Source organism: Miniopterus natalensis, chromosome 8, assembly GCF_054644295.1.
Source record: "Miniopterus natalensis isolate mMinNat1 chromosome 8, mMinNat1.hap1, whole genome shotgun sequence".
Taxonomy (NCBI): domain Eukaryota; kingdom Metazoa; phylum Chordata; class Mammalia; order Chiroptera; family Miniopteridae; genus Miniopterus; species Miniopterus natalensis.
In genome coordinates, this window is record NC_142088.1 from 40,384,164 (window position 1) to 40,398,121 (window position 13,958).

General features: G+C 41.4%; 1 protein-coding gene across 2 annotated transcripts; it reads right to left on the reverse strand.

The window, feature by feature from the left end:
• Positions 1-1,094: 1,094 nt before the first annotated feature.
• Positions 1,095-13,654, reverse strand: CDCA7 (cell division cycle associated 7). Of its 2 annotated transcripts, XM_087819768.1 has the most exons (10): positions 13,572-13,654; positions 10,747-10,872; positions 10,092-10,328; positions 6,884-7,120; positions 6,507-6,584; positions 5,471-5,677; positions 3,989-4,126; positions 3,329-3,478; positions 2,765-2,901; positions 1,095-2,389 (listed from the first exon to the last, which is right to left on the reverse strand). In XM_087819768.1, the coding sequence occupies exons 1-10, from the start codon at positions 13,590-13,592 to the stop codon at positions 2,359-2,361; spliced, it is 1,362 nt and encodes a 453-aa protein (XP_087675894.1). In that variant the 5' UTR covers positions 13,593-13,654; the 3' UTR covers positions 1,095-2,358. The 2 variants fall into 2 exon arrangements, with proteins under 2 accessions (XP_087675894.1, XP_087675895.1); XM_087819769.1 differs by lacking the exon at positions 10,092-10,328.
• Positions 13,655-13,958: the final 304 nt, after the last annotated feature.

Consider the following 13,958-nt stretch of genomic DNA (forward strand, 5'->3'; position numbering starts at 1 on the left):
ATAATTGAGAAAATCGATGACATAATAAAGTATCAATTTGAAATGAAGGCTACACGAACTGAAATGAAGAATAATTTACAGGGAATCAACAGTAGAATAGAGGACACTAAGAATCAAATCAGCAATTTGGAACATGAGGAAACAAAAAACACCAGAAGAGCAAAAAAAGAAAAGAATCCAGAAATATGAAGATAGCATAAGGAGCCTCTGGGACAACTTCAAGAGGCCCAGCATTCATATTATTGGGATGCCAGAAGGAGAGGAAAGAGAGCAAGAAATTGAAAACCTATTTGAAAAATAATTACAGAAAACTTCTTCTACCTGGGGAAAGAAATAGACTTACAAGTCCAGGAAGCACAGAGGGTCCCAAACAAGAGGAACCCGAAGAGGCTCACAGCAAGACACATCATAATTAAAATGCCAAAGGTTACAGACAAAGAGAGAATCTTAAAAGCAGCAAGAGAAAAGCAGTTAATTACATACAAGGAAGCACCCATACAATTGTCAGCTGATTTCTCAACAGAAATTTTGCAGGCCAGAAGTGAGTGGCAAGAAATATTCAAAGTGATGAAAAACATGGAACTACAACCAAGATTACTCTACCCAGCAAAGCTTTCATTTAGAATTGAAGGTCAGATAAAGAGCTTCTCAGACAAGGAAAAGCAAAAGGAGTTCATCACCACCAAACCAGCACTACAGGAAATGTTGAAGGGTCTTCTTTAACAAGAAGCTAATGAACAAAAGAACCTGATGATCTAAATAGATCCAGAGACATTGACGCATGTAACAGATGATCATACTTCAGAGGGAAGAGGGAAGGGGGGTGGAGGGTGGGAAGAGATTAACCAAAGAAGTTATATGCATATATTCATAACCCATGGACACAGACAATGATGGGGTGAAGGCCTGGGGAGGGGGTGGGAGGGAGGTAGAGGGGGTCAATTGGGGGGGAAAAAATGGGACACCTGTAATAATTTTCAACAATAAAGATAAATTAAAAAAGAAAAAAAGAAAAGAAATAGTCTTGTTCAAATATGAGAAAAAAATGTAAGAAAAAAATTTTAAAAATTAAAGATTTTAAAATGCAGACAAGCTAGAACAAAATGTTTTATTATCAAAATAAAGACTTTATATAAAAGCATTACAGATGGTAAGTTCTATTTACATTTACTGATTCAAGGTTCACTTATGCATCAAACACTGAATGGGCACAGCAACAGGCTGCACATGCAAAGTAAAATGGACACTTAGATTTCACCTTTACCAAAGGACTGATTAATGTAAAAATGGGGGAGGGGAAGACAACATCAAAGCTGCCCAGAAACTGAACTGGCAGAGATGTCAAGGTAACAAACTGCAAAGCCATCCACCTCCAAAAAGGCACTTCTCATTGTTCTAAAAGTGCTTAAAACCTGAACACGAACCTTGTGCCTAGCTTATTTCAAGAAAACAAAAACTGAAAATCATAGGCTAATATCAGTATCGATTTTCCATGCAAAATTATCAAGAATTTGAAATAACCTTACATTTGTGAACTGAAATAAACCTGGCAAACTACCATTATACTTAAGGAGTTTTATATAATAAATTCAAACCAGCCTATTTCTGAAGCCTCCCTCATCCTAATTTTCTAGGATGTCTTTTCTACAATGACTGCAAATATAGCACTGCCCACAAACCCTTCGGTTGTGACAGTGAGCCTGATGCACCACCCAGATTCACAGGGGAGAATATTAGCAACTAAATCTCAGCGGTGACAACTTATATAATAAGCACAATACATGGAATATTCTCATTAGAGGAGTCCAAAGTAACATACCCCACTTCCCAACAATTACCTCATTCTTCCACATGGTTTTACAACTTTTGTGCCTTGATTCTGTTAAAAATGTCAACTAGTGTGACAATCATACCCATTGATTTTGTGTAAACAAGTTAGAGGGCTGGTCTCAATAGATATAGTCAATTAACACCACTACTGTGTTTCTAAGTGCTTGATTTTATAGGTGGATTCCAGGGCTATTTCAACACCAATTAAATCAAACATGCTTTCAGAAAACTGTCATTTTAAAAGAATTCAGAAACTAGATGGTGAGGGAGACCCACCGTAAATAGAGGGGGATGGTGTGGGGTGAGGGGCAGGGAAAAGCAAACAAATGGCAAGAGGGCAAAGCACAGCTACCGATATGCCTCTGCAACGCTTGGAAACATGTCTAATGAGAGTAACTTGATTTGTGTTTCCTATAAAACAAACTGATCATCAGAATTCTTAACTTGGGGTTCAACCACATGACAAAATGGAAAATTTTAACAAGGAAGACTGGTGCAGTGGAAGGCAGGCAGTGGATCTTCCAAATATTATTCTTGCATCTCAAACTCATGCTTCAGGCTGAAAAAAGAAAAGGGAACATGTCAGGGTATTGTTTTCAAACTAAGCATTCTCTCTTGAAAGCCTAATTCACTCTTAGAAATATTTTTACTGAGTTATAACATATATGTTTTAACATGTTAAATGTCAAACTTGAATTTTAACACACACACACACACACACACACACACAAAGGTCACCATCACCCAGATGAAGATGTAAAATGTTTTAAACATTCTTAGAGACTCTCAATGTACCCCTTTCCAGTCAACACCTGCAACTCCTGCCCCCCACCCGCCCCGAGATAACCACTACTCTGACTTCTACCATCCTTTTAACCACACACATAAATGAATGTAAAATTTGGGTGTTGAAGAGAGAAAAACCAACCATTACCTTTTCAAGTAAGCGTGCACATTCCCAAAGCCGTGGTATTTAGCTAAGTACACAAGGACCCCAGTCGCACACCGCCCATCTCGCTGACGACAGAAACTACAATTGCAGATTCTTCGACAAGGTGGGCAATGCCAGTTCTGAAGAATTGTGAAAAGGCACAGTTAAATCAAACCTACTCCCTCTCTCCCCTATACTTATCTACTCCTAGTTAACCTCTAAGGTGGGGTATCATCAATTGCTTTTAAATTTTTTATTTTTAAAAATCTTAACATGGTTAATATCCATCAGTCATACCTAATGTTCCCTTAGGAAATCCAGCACAGAAAGTCATACAGTGATTACTAGGGGTGAATGGAGATCAAATTCCCCTGAACAGTCACAGGCACCAGGCACTTGAAGGAGCTCACACCTACCCAGCACCAACACTATGAATTCACCTGCCTTTCCTGAAATGAAAGCCCTACAACAGTAAGGGCTCAGCCCTTTCACCAGTGCCATCTTTCTGGCGCAACCAGCTGGTGTCTGACCTTCAAAGCCCACAGGCCACCCCTTCCAGGCACCTACAGGATCCAACAGGGCATCCTTGACCTCTTCGCCGTAACGGTTTCGAAGGCAGGGGCCGCAGAACTGGCCTCGAACACCCCAGCACTCTGGGTTTCTGCAGTTTGTTTTGGTATCAATGGTTTTCTGGCGGCACTGATGACAAGTAGACCCCTACAAATAAAGAGCAAGTTAGAAAAAAACAAAACACCACTGCCTTTTGTAGAGAAAAATGGCATATTTAAAGACTGTCCTTCCTTAGGGGTACAGTCTGCCATTTTCAATCTGATTTCATTCAATTGGCAGATTCAATATTATCAAAACTTTTCTTCAAGTAACGGTCTTATCATGCAAAAAACCTTGCCAAGAGTCTCTTTCTGTCTTTAGCACACCACCTTATGCCCAGCACCCATCTACATAGACACACATAATAGACACATAGTAAATATATGCTGGATGAACCAATTTCTAAATTAAGAGAAAAGATCTAATGTTACTGAAGACTTATAAAGAGGGGCTAGATCCCAAGGATGCTACAAAACTCTTTTCTTATATGAAAAACACACACAGGCACACATCCCATATGCTAAGATGTTCAGAACATCAGCAAAACTCTAAGGAGAGAAGCTATCCTTCCTCCCTCACAGATGTTTACACTTTCAGACATAAGGCAGAGGTTTTTACCAATGAACGGCTATATATCTTCTCTCGAGAATTGTTGCAGATGTTCTCCAATTCATCCTCTGTAATTTCATCCACCGGGCGAATTACATGAGGAAGGGTCATGGATCCCGGGCGACGACCTCTGCGCATGTCATCTTCCTGCGTAACAAGCATGGAACAGTGTTCTTACTGGCTCTGCCCAGCTCTGAATCTCAGATACTTGATTTATAATTTCTTCATAGAGAATTCAACCTGGAAATCTTTCTTAAGGCTTATGGAGAGGAGACAAGTCCTAAGTTCCCAGGACACCATTATGGAAATGATTCCTACAACTAAAAAAAGCTGATGAAGAAGAAAACTTTGACTCCCTCGCCTGTTAACAAAAATCATCAAATATTCCAGACATTCACAACTTGGAGTTATAAGAGAATCCATATATATGAGGGAAAACTTAAAAATGTTAGTGAATGTGGTAAAACCTTTAGACAGAGTTCCAATCTTACTCAACTTAAGAAAATCCATGCTGGAGAGAAACTTTACAAATGTAGTGTATGTGTCAAAGCTTTTACCCGATTTGCAAGCCTTACTAAGCATCATAAAATACATAATGAACAGAAAACATTAGAAACCTAACTTATGTGGCAATACTTTTATTAAAAGCTCAGGCTTTGGGGATCATCAAAGAATTCAAGTAGAAAGACACCTTAAACATGTGATTGAGATAAAACTCATGTAGGTGTTCATCTTACTCAATGTCAGAGACTCCAACATGGAGAGAAACCATGTAAAACTCATGTATGTGGCAAAGCCTATAACCAGGGCTCACACCTCACTTGATATCAGAATATACATCTTTGAGAGAAAGCACACAAATGTATGGCAAAGCTTATCCAGAGTTTAAGCCTCGTGGGACATAGAATTCTTACTAAGGAGAAACCTTATAAAGGTATTGAGTGTGACCAGCTTTATAAAAAATGTACAACTTTGTGGTCGTGACAGAATTCATATAAGATGGAAACCATACAAATGTGTCAAGACCTTTAGCAATGACCTGTATACATCAAACAATTCCTACTGGACAGAAACATTACAAATGTAATGATGATGATAAGTTTAATCAATTCTCTCAATGAACAACACGAGAAAATTCATGCTAGGGGGCACTAAGTCTATTACTTTTGATGATTAACCAAGAGCAGATGTTAAATTCTAAGAGAATTAAAAGTTAAAATTATTTAAAACTCATGAGAATGCTGTATGTTAATGGAGCAAGAAAATCTGTGGAAAGGTCTAATTATCTTCAGTTTATAGAATGTTTTTATTCAATTATTTGAGGTTTCGCGAAAAGGCTACATTGTTATTGATGACTTAAAAACATCATCAACTAAGTCAGTATGGCATGAACAATCCTGAATGGTTTGAGAAGAACATTTAATGTGAATCATTTGGTGCAGGGCCTACAGAAGATGAAAAACAGAAGAGCAAGTACAAATGTGGACTCACGTTCATGTAGCCGTCCATGGTCTTCCTCTTCCTCACCAACATGTACTTATCCTCCCCCTCCTCCTCCTCCTCCTCTTCCTCTGGGGCCAGAGCCCCAAGTGACCCAAGGATACGGGACCTTGACCTGGTAAGAGGACGGGCTCTCCGATCGGGGTTTCTCCTAGAAGTAACTCCTGGGAATGTACGCCTTCTGGGTGTCTTTGATTGCTAAACAAAACACATATGACGGAATCCATTTATTCTAGAATAAAGAGAAATGGCACCTTCTCCTATGTATGTTTTTGTTTAAGTAAAGGGAGAACTCCATTTTCTAAGTTTCTTTGTCCTTTCTGTAATGCATGGAAAATGAGTCCCCAAAAAATGATACAGCCATTAAAATTTTGCTTTTGTAATACTGAGCCCAGTTCCTCTGAAACGGAGAAATACTGTACTTATTCATCTACACAATAAAGATGTAAGAACAAATCTCGTTTTCCAAAACCACCTTTTTAGGACATCTCTTGAGCCCTGACACATACTCACTGTTTCTACATTGCACAAGAGAGAATGTATATATGGTTCTCCTTCTTCCAAGTCTTCCTTTTATACCACAGCAGACACATCAAATCCCCCTGAGTTGCACCAGCTTAGTTCCTCAGAATATAATCACATACATCAGGCCATGACTTGGTTAAGAGGTCTTTTCCTTCTCAGATTTTAAAAAACAGATTACTATGCATCTACCACGAAAGAGAAATATGCTAATACTGGAAACAAAACAATACTTTCCAATCTTTATTCCTTGTCCTTGAGGGGTTTAGCTAAATTGGAAAAAAGACAGATAACCAATGAAAAGCGGTTTGAGCACTGCACAGGCTTGGCCCAGGGCGGCCGCGCCTTCCCCAGGACACCAGAGCTCCCAGGGATCAATTAGGTTTCCTGTTTCCTCCTTCTGAAAAAACCACACAACGAAAGGAGACTGGATTTTCAAATATCCTAACAGATCTATCTTAGCCCTACCCGAAAGACTACTGAACAAATAAGAATTTGCACTTACTGAACTGGGACCTCGGAGGGAATGCCGTCTAGGGAATGAGCCAGGGAAACTTTCTAATTCCGACATAAGTTTTGCAAGCTAAAAAGGAAGTGAAGCCAAAATTATTGGTTTAGAATAACTGCTGAAAATGAGCAAGTTCTGGAAATTAATGTAATACATCTCAGAGAGTTTCCAATTTCTCCTACACACTTACCAAGGCGTTAACAGATTTTTAAAAAAAGAAAAGTTAATCAGTCTAGGGTAATAAACACATTTTAAAGCACATACTGTAGACGTCGTAACTACACTGAAAACAATTCTTGACACAGATAAGAAAGAAGTGGCTTGGAGAAAAGCTGGAAGAGTTAATTCTAACACATTCCAAGTGAGATACCTACCATTGCTTTGTTTTGCTTTATATTTAAAGCCCTTTTCTCCAAAAAATTCATGCCATTTTCATCTTCTGAATCAGGATTGGAATCAGTCACAGATTTCTCCAGGGGTTCAGGAGCTGCTGCTCTTTTGCTGGCTGCTCCCCTGGTATTTCGAGCTGGAAAACTCATGGCCACCCGGAGAGGTCCGGAACGTCTGCACTGACTGCGGGTCCTACAGCCTGCATGGTCTGACTGTAATCTCTAGTCAATCAGAACAATTGAGTCATTAATGACTTGTTTGTTGAACAGGCTGCACCAGCATGACTGACTACAAAATTCCTTTTGAACAAAAGACACTTGCATCAAATAATAATCGACCACTTTAATTGTAAATTTTAATCGACAGCTCTGGGTAACAAAATCAGGAATTATAAATAAACACAACAATCTGAGTGTAGTTTAACTCCGCCAGCCTATCTGGAATACATTATTATAAGCCATCTTCACAGCCCCGAGGCTAGTGGTTCTGGGCCGTTTTTTTTTAAATGTGAAAATCCCAACTCTCTTTTAATTTAAAAACAGGCCTTTATGTATTTTTAAAGAATTTCTACAGGAACAAATATATGTTCTCCCACAAACATGGTTGCAATGCTTATGGCAATATTAAACTATATTAAAAACATCTCAAGGCTTTAAGCTACTTTTTTAAAAAAAATGTGGTAAAATATACATAACATAAAGTTTACCATTTTAACCGTGTTAAAGTATACAGTTCACTGGCATCAAATACATTCACACTGTTGTGCAACCATCACCACCATCATCTCTAGAACTTTTTCATCTTCTCAAACTGAATCTGTTCCTTTAAACAACTGCCATTCCCTGCCCCTGCAGCCCCTAGCAACCACCACTCTGCTTTCTGTCTCTATGACTCTGACTACTCTAGATACCTCTCTAATCTACTTTTTATAAGACTAAAATTTTAACATTTCATACTTTAAAGTAATACAGGTCTCTATCATTAAATATGTATTAAGAGCCCTGCCCGGCGTAGCTCAGCAGTTGAAGCATCAACCTAGGATCCAGGAGATCGCAGTTCAATTCCTGGTCAGGGCACATGCCCGGGTTTCGGGCTCGAACCCCAGTAAGGGGTGTGCAAAGAGGCAGCCGATCAATGACAACTCTCTCATCACTGATGTTTCTATCTCCCTCCCTCCCTTCCTCTCTGAAATCAATAAAGATATATTAAAAAAAATTTTTTTTAATTCCAGCTCTCAATCCTCTGAAACCCTCCTTAAAAAAAAAAAAAAGTATTACAATTAGCCATTGGGGCCCTAGCTGGTTTGGCTCAGTGATTAGAGCGTTGGCCCTCGGACTGAAGGGTCCCGCGTTCAATTCCGGTAGAGGGCACATACCTCAGCTGCAGACTCGATCCTCAGCACGGTCAAGGCACGTGCGGGAGGCAACCAATTCCATGTTTCTCTCTCTCTGAAAAGCAATGGGAAAAAATATCCTCGAGTGAGGATTAAAAACTAATAATAAATTTTTAAAAAGAAATAAGTAAAATAAAAATAAGATTAGCCACTGGGAAAATGCAAATCAGAATCACAAAATACCACTTCACACCCACAATACATTGCTGGTGGGAATGTAAAATGGTACAGCCACTTTGGAAAAGTCCGTCAGATCCTTAAAAGGTTAGAAAGAGTTACTGTATGACTCAGCGATACTCAAAAGTGTATGTCCACACAAAAACTTGTACATGAATGTTCATAGCAGTGTTATCCATAATAGCCAAAAGGTAAAAACAGCCCAAATATTCATCAACTGATGAATATTATTCAGCAGTAAAAAGGTACAAAGTACTGGCACATGCCACAACATGGAAGAACCTAAGTGAAACAAACCAGTCACAAAGAACCATTTATATGAAATGTCCAGAACACGCAAATCTATAATGATAGAAAACAGACTGGTGGTTGCCAGGGACTGAGCATGTTGGGAAAGGATGCAAAGTGACTGTTAATGGGTACTGGGTTTCTTTTTTGGAGTAATGAAAATATCCTAAAATAGATTGCAGTGATGGCTGAGAAAAAAAATAAACAAAAAAACTAGAAGAAAAAATATCCCCCATAAAGTCCCAGGAAGGAAAGACCCATTTTCAAATTCAAAAATTTCTAAATCCCCACAGCTTTTTTCTCTCCATGTACTTTTAGTGTGACAAATTGAGACTATAAAATGACAAAAAAAGTTTTAGGAGTTCTGAAGACTTTTAATTGATTGGCTTTTTATTGACTGCAACAATCAGCACCTACAAAGAACTGAAACAATACCCAGAAGTGATCTGGGCTATAGACAATGTTTGGGTCACACCCAAATTTTCAGACCAGCCTTTGCAGTAACTCCAACATGCCCTGATTTAAACCAGTATCACTTATTATAGGAATGTTACATTACCATGAAGTTGAACAGTGATAAAAATATTTCCCGGTCAGGCACTTTCACTTATGTCAGCGTCACTCAAGTGTGGTCCCAGGTAGTCAGACCACACTGAGCTGAAGAGCATGCACCTGGCTGCAAATCAACACACTGCTTCCTTTGTCAAGGAAGTCTCGCTAACAAAAAAACATCTGCAGAACAGCATGTTCAGGGAGAGTGGGACTGAGGTGCAGCAGCAGCAGCAGCAGTGGCCTGAGCAGGAGAGGTTAAAAAGGTAAGGCAGTGTGCACAGGAAAAGCAGGACCAACGTGCAAAAGTGGAAGCAGGAAGGGCCCTAACTGTCATTATCTGCACTCAAGCCCCTGCACAAGAGTTATCACAGGTTTTCCAAATGCATGGATCTGCCATGGGAACATTTACCAAAAACCTGGTCTATGCCAGGCACTGGACTGGGCACTTGAACTTACATGCGAATGTAATTAATCTTGAGGACATGTGTGCTTCCTCCAATTAGGCTGGATTTCTGTGGCAATGGAAATCTGGAGGTTGGCCAATTTTATCTTACTAGTTTCCATGATTTTCAGAGCCTACAAAATGTTCAGGCTTTACACGTAGGACTATTTTAGTAAAAACTGCTTTAAGACATAAATACTCTTAAATTTTAAAACGATCGACAAAATTTCTGGCATGACTAAAATGAAAATTACAAGAAAAAAAAGTTTTTTTAAAAGCAAGTATGCCACGCCTCGAAATGTACTTTACTTCTTGATATTGGTGAAATTCTCAAACTCACCATTCCATCTTGTATCTCACTCTCTGAGAAACCGCAAAACGATTCATCGTCAGAGTCGGCGTGAAAAATACTGGCCAGTTCGTTAGTGACATCTGGCCTTGGTTTCTGTAAAAATCCACAATGGTCTAATACATCTTGCACCTCACTTTCTGAAAAGCCGCAGAAAGATTCATTATCAGAGTCCTCATAAAAAACATTTGCCAGTTCTTCACTGATATCTGACCTGAATTTAGGTTTCTGTAAAATAAATAAATAAATGTGGTTGTGCATTTTTTCCCCTTTTTCAAGAACCAATTTTCCATAAACCGTGCAGAGAGCAAATCACATTCACAAGTGCACTACAAGAGAATAGCTTTTGTTACAAAGAAAAATGGTTCAGAGGTTTACAAATGATTTCTGAGTTGTTATGGCAAATCATCAAGCATGTTAGGTTAGGCGACATTTCAAAAGGATAGAATAAGTAGCTAATCTACCTCCAACAATTACTACCTAGAACCACAGCAAAAAGTGAAATGAAATTACAGTGCATACTGTATTTTCATAACGGCTGTATAGAAATGTAGGCAAAAAGCAAGCAGTTTTAATCACGCACAAAGCATTTGGGGCATTTTGAGCACTGCAGATTCAATTCTGTTTATTCTCAGGCAGCACTTACCGTGTTTGCAAAATTATCAGAGGCAAAGCTGTCACAACTGTCATCAGAAGATGACGGGGTTTCCATGGAAATCAACTTCACATAGCTGAATTTCTTTAAGTTCTTCTTTACTCTGCGACCCTTTCGCTGCAGATGGAAATGGCAGTACGATTAAGTGGGATGCTCACTACAGTATCTAACTAAAGACATCATTTTTGAGTTTAGTAGGTTCAAACAGCACAGATATGTCCATTTCTTATACCCTATATAGGAAAAGGGGAATTTGCAATTGCTACAAAAAACTTTTCAAAAATAGGTAAAATCCTAAAAAGGGATCACTCTGAAGAAAAACTATAATGATATTTATCAATTTAATCAAACATCTGTAGAGCTACCTCTACCCACCTGAAGAGTGCCCAAGCTCTTAGCATTATACTGAACTCCCACGAAATTTAATGCCAAACTCCTAAAATCTGGCCTGTACTTCAAAAGTACAAAACGGTAGTGATTTCTCTCCCTCAGCCAAAATCAAGCTAATCAGGCCGTTTTATGCAAGCTTTGGGCTATGTACTGTGTTGCTAAATTCCCAAACTACAAAACTGGACAGCACTTCTACTTCAAGATGGCAGGCTTTCAAATAGGCCTTGTTCCAATCAGGGGGATAGTGATTTCCGCACAAATCCTTACAAATCGAATATACCAACCCAGTGAACAAATGTTCCCGAAGCCAAGTTAAAGGTCAAACAGCCCTCCAAACCCAGTTAGAATGCCTGATTCCACTCTGGCATTCTACTATGAGCGTGGCCTTTCAGCTCTTGCATAGTCCCCTTGCTATACAAGTCTTAAGTGTTTAGAAGTTCTTTCATAAGGCACAAATTACTTGTAGATGTAAAAATGCTTCTTTCATTCCTAAACACTTTCCAGCCTGGCACTGCTTATCAGAAAATGCAACTGGCATCTCATGTAAAAAAGATAGTTTCTGGCATTTAAAATTTAATGAGATTTCTTAACGTTTTATTAGTTCATATAGTTTTACTTTCTTAAATAGGGCCATGGAGTAGAAGTGGCTCTTTACACTGAAAACTTTGAAAGGGCAAGCTCTGCTGTGGGTCCCACCAAGTAACACCAAAATGTGAGAGGTCTGGTGAACTAATACTTGACCTTGCTTCTACACCTAACATTTCGCATTTCATTGCAGTATCTTGCAAGTAAAATTATTTTCATGATGGTACCTAACCACCCTATGCTCCTAAGTAGATTCCACTTAATCATCTTAGGAAGTTTTTGTCCTTTGTCCTTTTAGAAAGGCAAGAAAATGTGATTAAAGATAGAGCTACTACCTATTAAAAGGGATCTCAGGAAACCTCCCCCTTTTTCCAGATAAGGAAATTCAAGGCTCCAGGGAGATGAAATATATTGTCCAAGAACTCAAGCCTGCCATCTCCTAAAACAGCAGTATTCTTGCATTACTGCAGGAAGTATCACCATTTACTCATCAATCTATCTGCAAGCAGAGGCTCAAGACAGATTCAAGGGAGGCATTCTATTGGAAGCTGTCAGGGAAATATATGCTGGGCTTTTAACAAGTCAATACATGCCAAGAGTTAAGTTACCAGGCAAACGTTATGTTTGGAGGAAAAGACATAGAAGAAACAAGCAAATAGTTATGGTTGAGGTAAACTTCTCTGGCAGGCAGGTAATAACTAACGGCGCTTAGTAGGTGTTTTCTGTGCCAGACACTAAGTATGCTTTCACATTATAATTGATTCCTTGCAACAAAGGCGTATCATTATTCCCACTTAACAAATGGGGAAACTGAGGTTCAGAGAGGTGAAATGGATTATTCAAGTCACACAATGGCCTAAACTTGAACCAGGCATGTGAGATTCCAAGCTCAGCGACACATGGCTTTCTTCATCCTGAAAGCCAAAGCCTAGTTCGAGCGATGTGCCTGAAAGCACGTGCCCAACAAGCTCTCCCCGCTTGTGAGCTTTACCCGACATTTATTTTAAGCTTGTCGCTCTCTTCCTTTTCACCCAACCCCCACCTTCTAACCTCTCCTGGGGCAGACCCTACGTTCCGGTTTCCGTTGAGAGCACAAAGTAACGTTCCATTCAGGCAACATCCTGCAGCTTGAGAAACGTTGGGGGCTGGGGAAAGGAATGGGGAAAAAGCGAAAGGCTGCAAACAGTTTGGACCACCAAGTCCTTCAATTGCATGTAACCACCGCCCGGGACTAGGAACACCTCCGCCCACGTGCGCAACCAGTGTTTGCAAGACCTTTAAACTTCAAACCCACCGACCCTGAGCGGTCCGAAGGGGCTGAGGCAAAAGCGGGCGGAGAGCTCGCCAAGGTCCCCCCAGTTGCGCGCGGGTGGAGCCGCCCACCCGCCAGGGGCTAAACGCCGGAAAGGGCTGGGGGCGCAGCAGGGCAAACTCCCAAAGAGCGGGGAGAGCGGCGCCCCCTTCTGCGTTCCAGCGGCCGGATCGGGCCCGCAGACACATGGGGGGGGGGGGGAGGCTGCGGACACAATGGGGGACTGGCCAGCCCCGCCCGATGTACGGCGCGTGCACCTCGAGCACACATGGCCTTGGCCTCCCCACTGCTGCCAACTATCCTGCAAACGGCTCAAATCTCCGAACCTCCCGCAAGGGGGTTGCACTTGCTCCGCATGCGCTGCCCCACGCTCCCAATGACCACACGTGCACGAAACCCGGGGCTTTCCCAAACCGAAAGGCCACCAGGACGGCCACCAGTTGATAAGTAGCGCTCTGTCCTTGGAGTTGGAGGGAGTCGACCCGCACCCCCCGTGCCCGCCCCTCGGGTTCGCCCGCCAAGCCCTCACCGGCACGCGGCGAGCATCCATGCTGGCAGCCGGGGCCCAGGCCCTCGCCGGGAGAGGAGAGGAGAGGAGAGAGCAGAGGAGCCGCGCGCCTCCGTCCCGCGGAGCAGCAGCCGCAGGCGGGCGGGGCGCGCAGACCCGGGCCGCGAAGGGCGGGGCCGGCCGCTTTCCCGCGGTGCGGGGCAGGTCCTGCAAGCTGTGGTGACGCCGGCGCGGGCGCCCGACCCGCTCGGCCCCTGAAATGAAAGCACCCCCCCAGGTATTCTGAATTCAAGGTAGTTCCTGGAGTCCCCTAAAACCCGCCTTGAAAAAGTGGCGTTTTTAGGGCTCCAGGACTTGTCTCTTTACGTTGCTGCACGGTCCTGAGCGAGCGGCGCGAAAGTGGTTCGT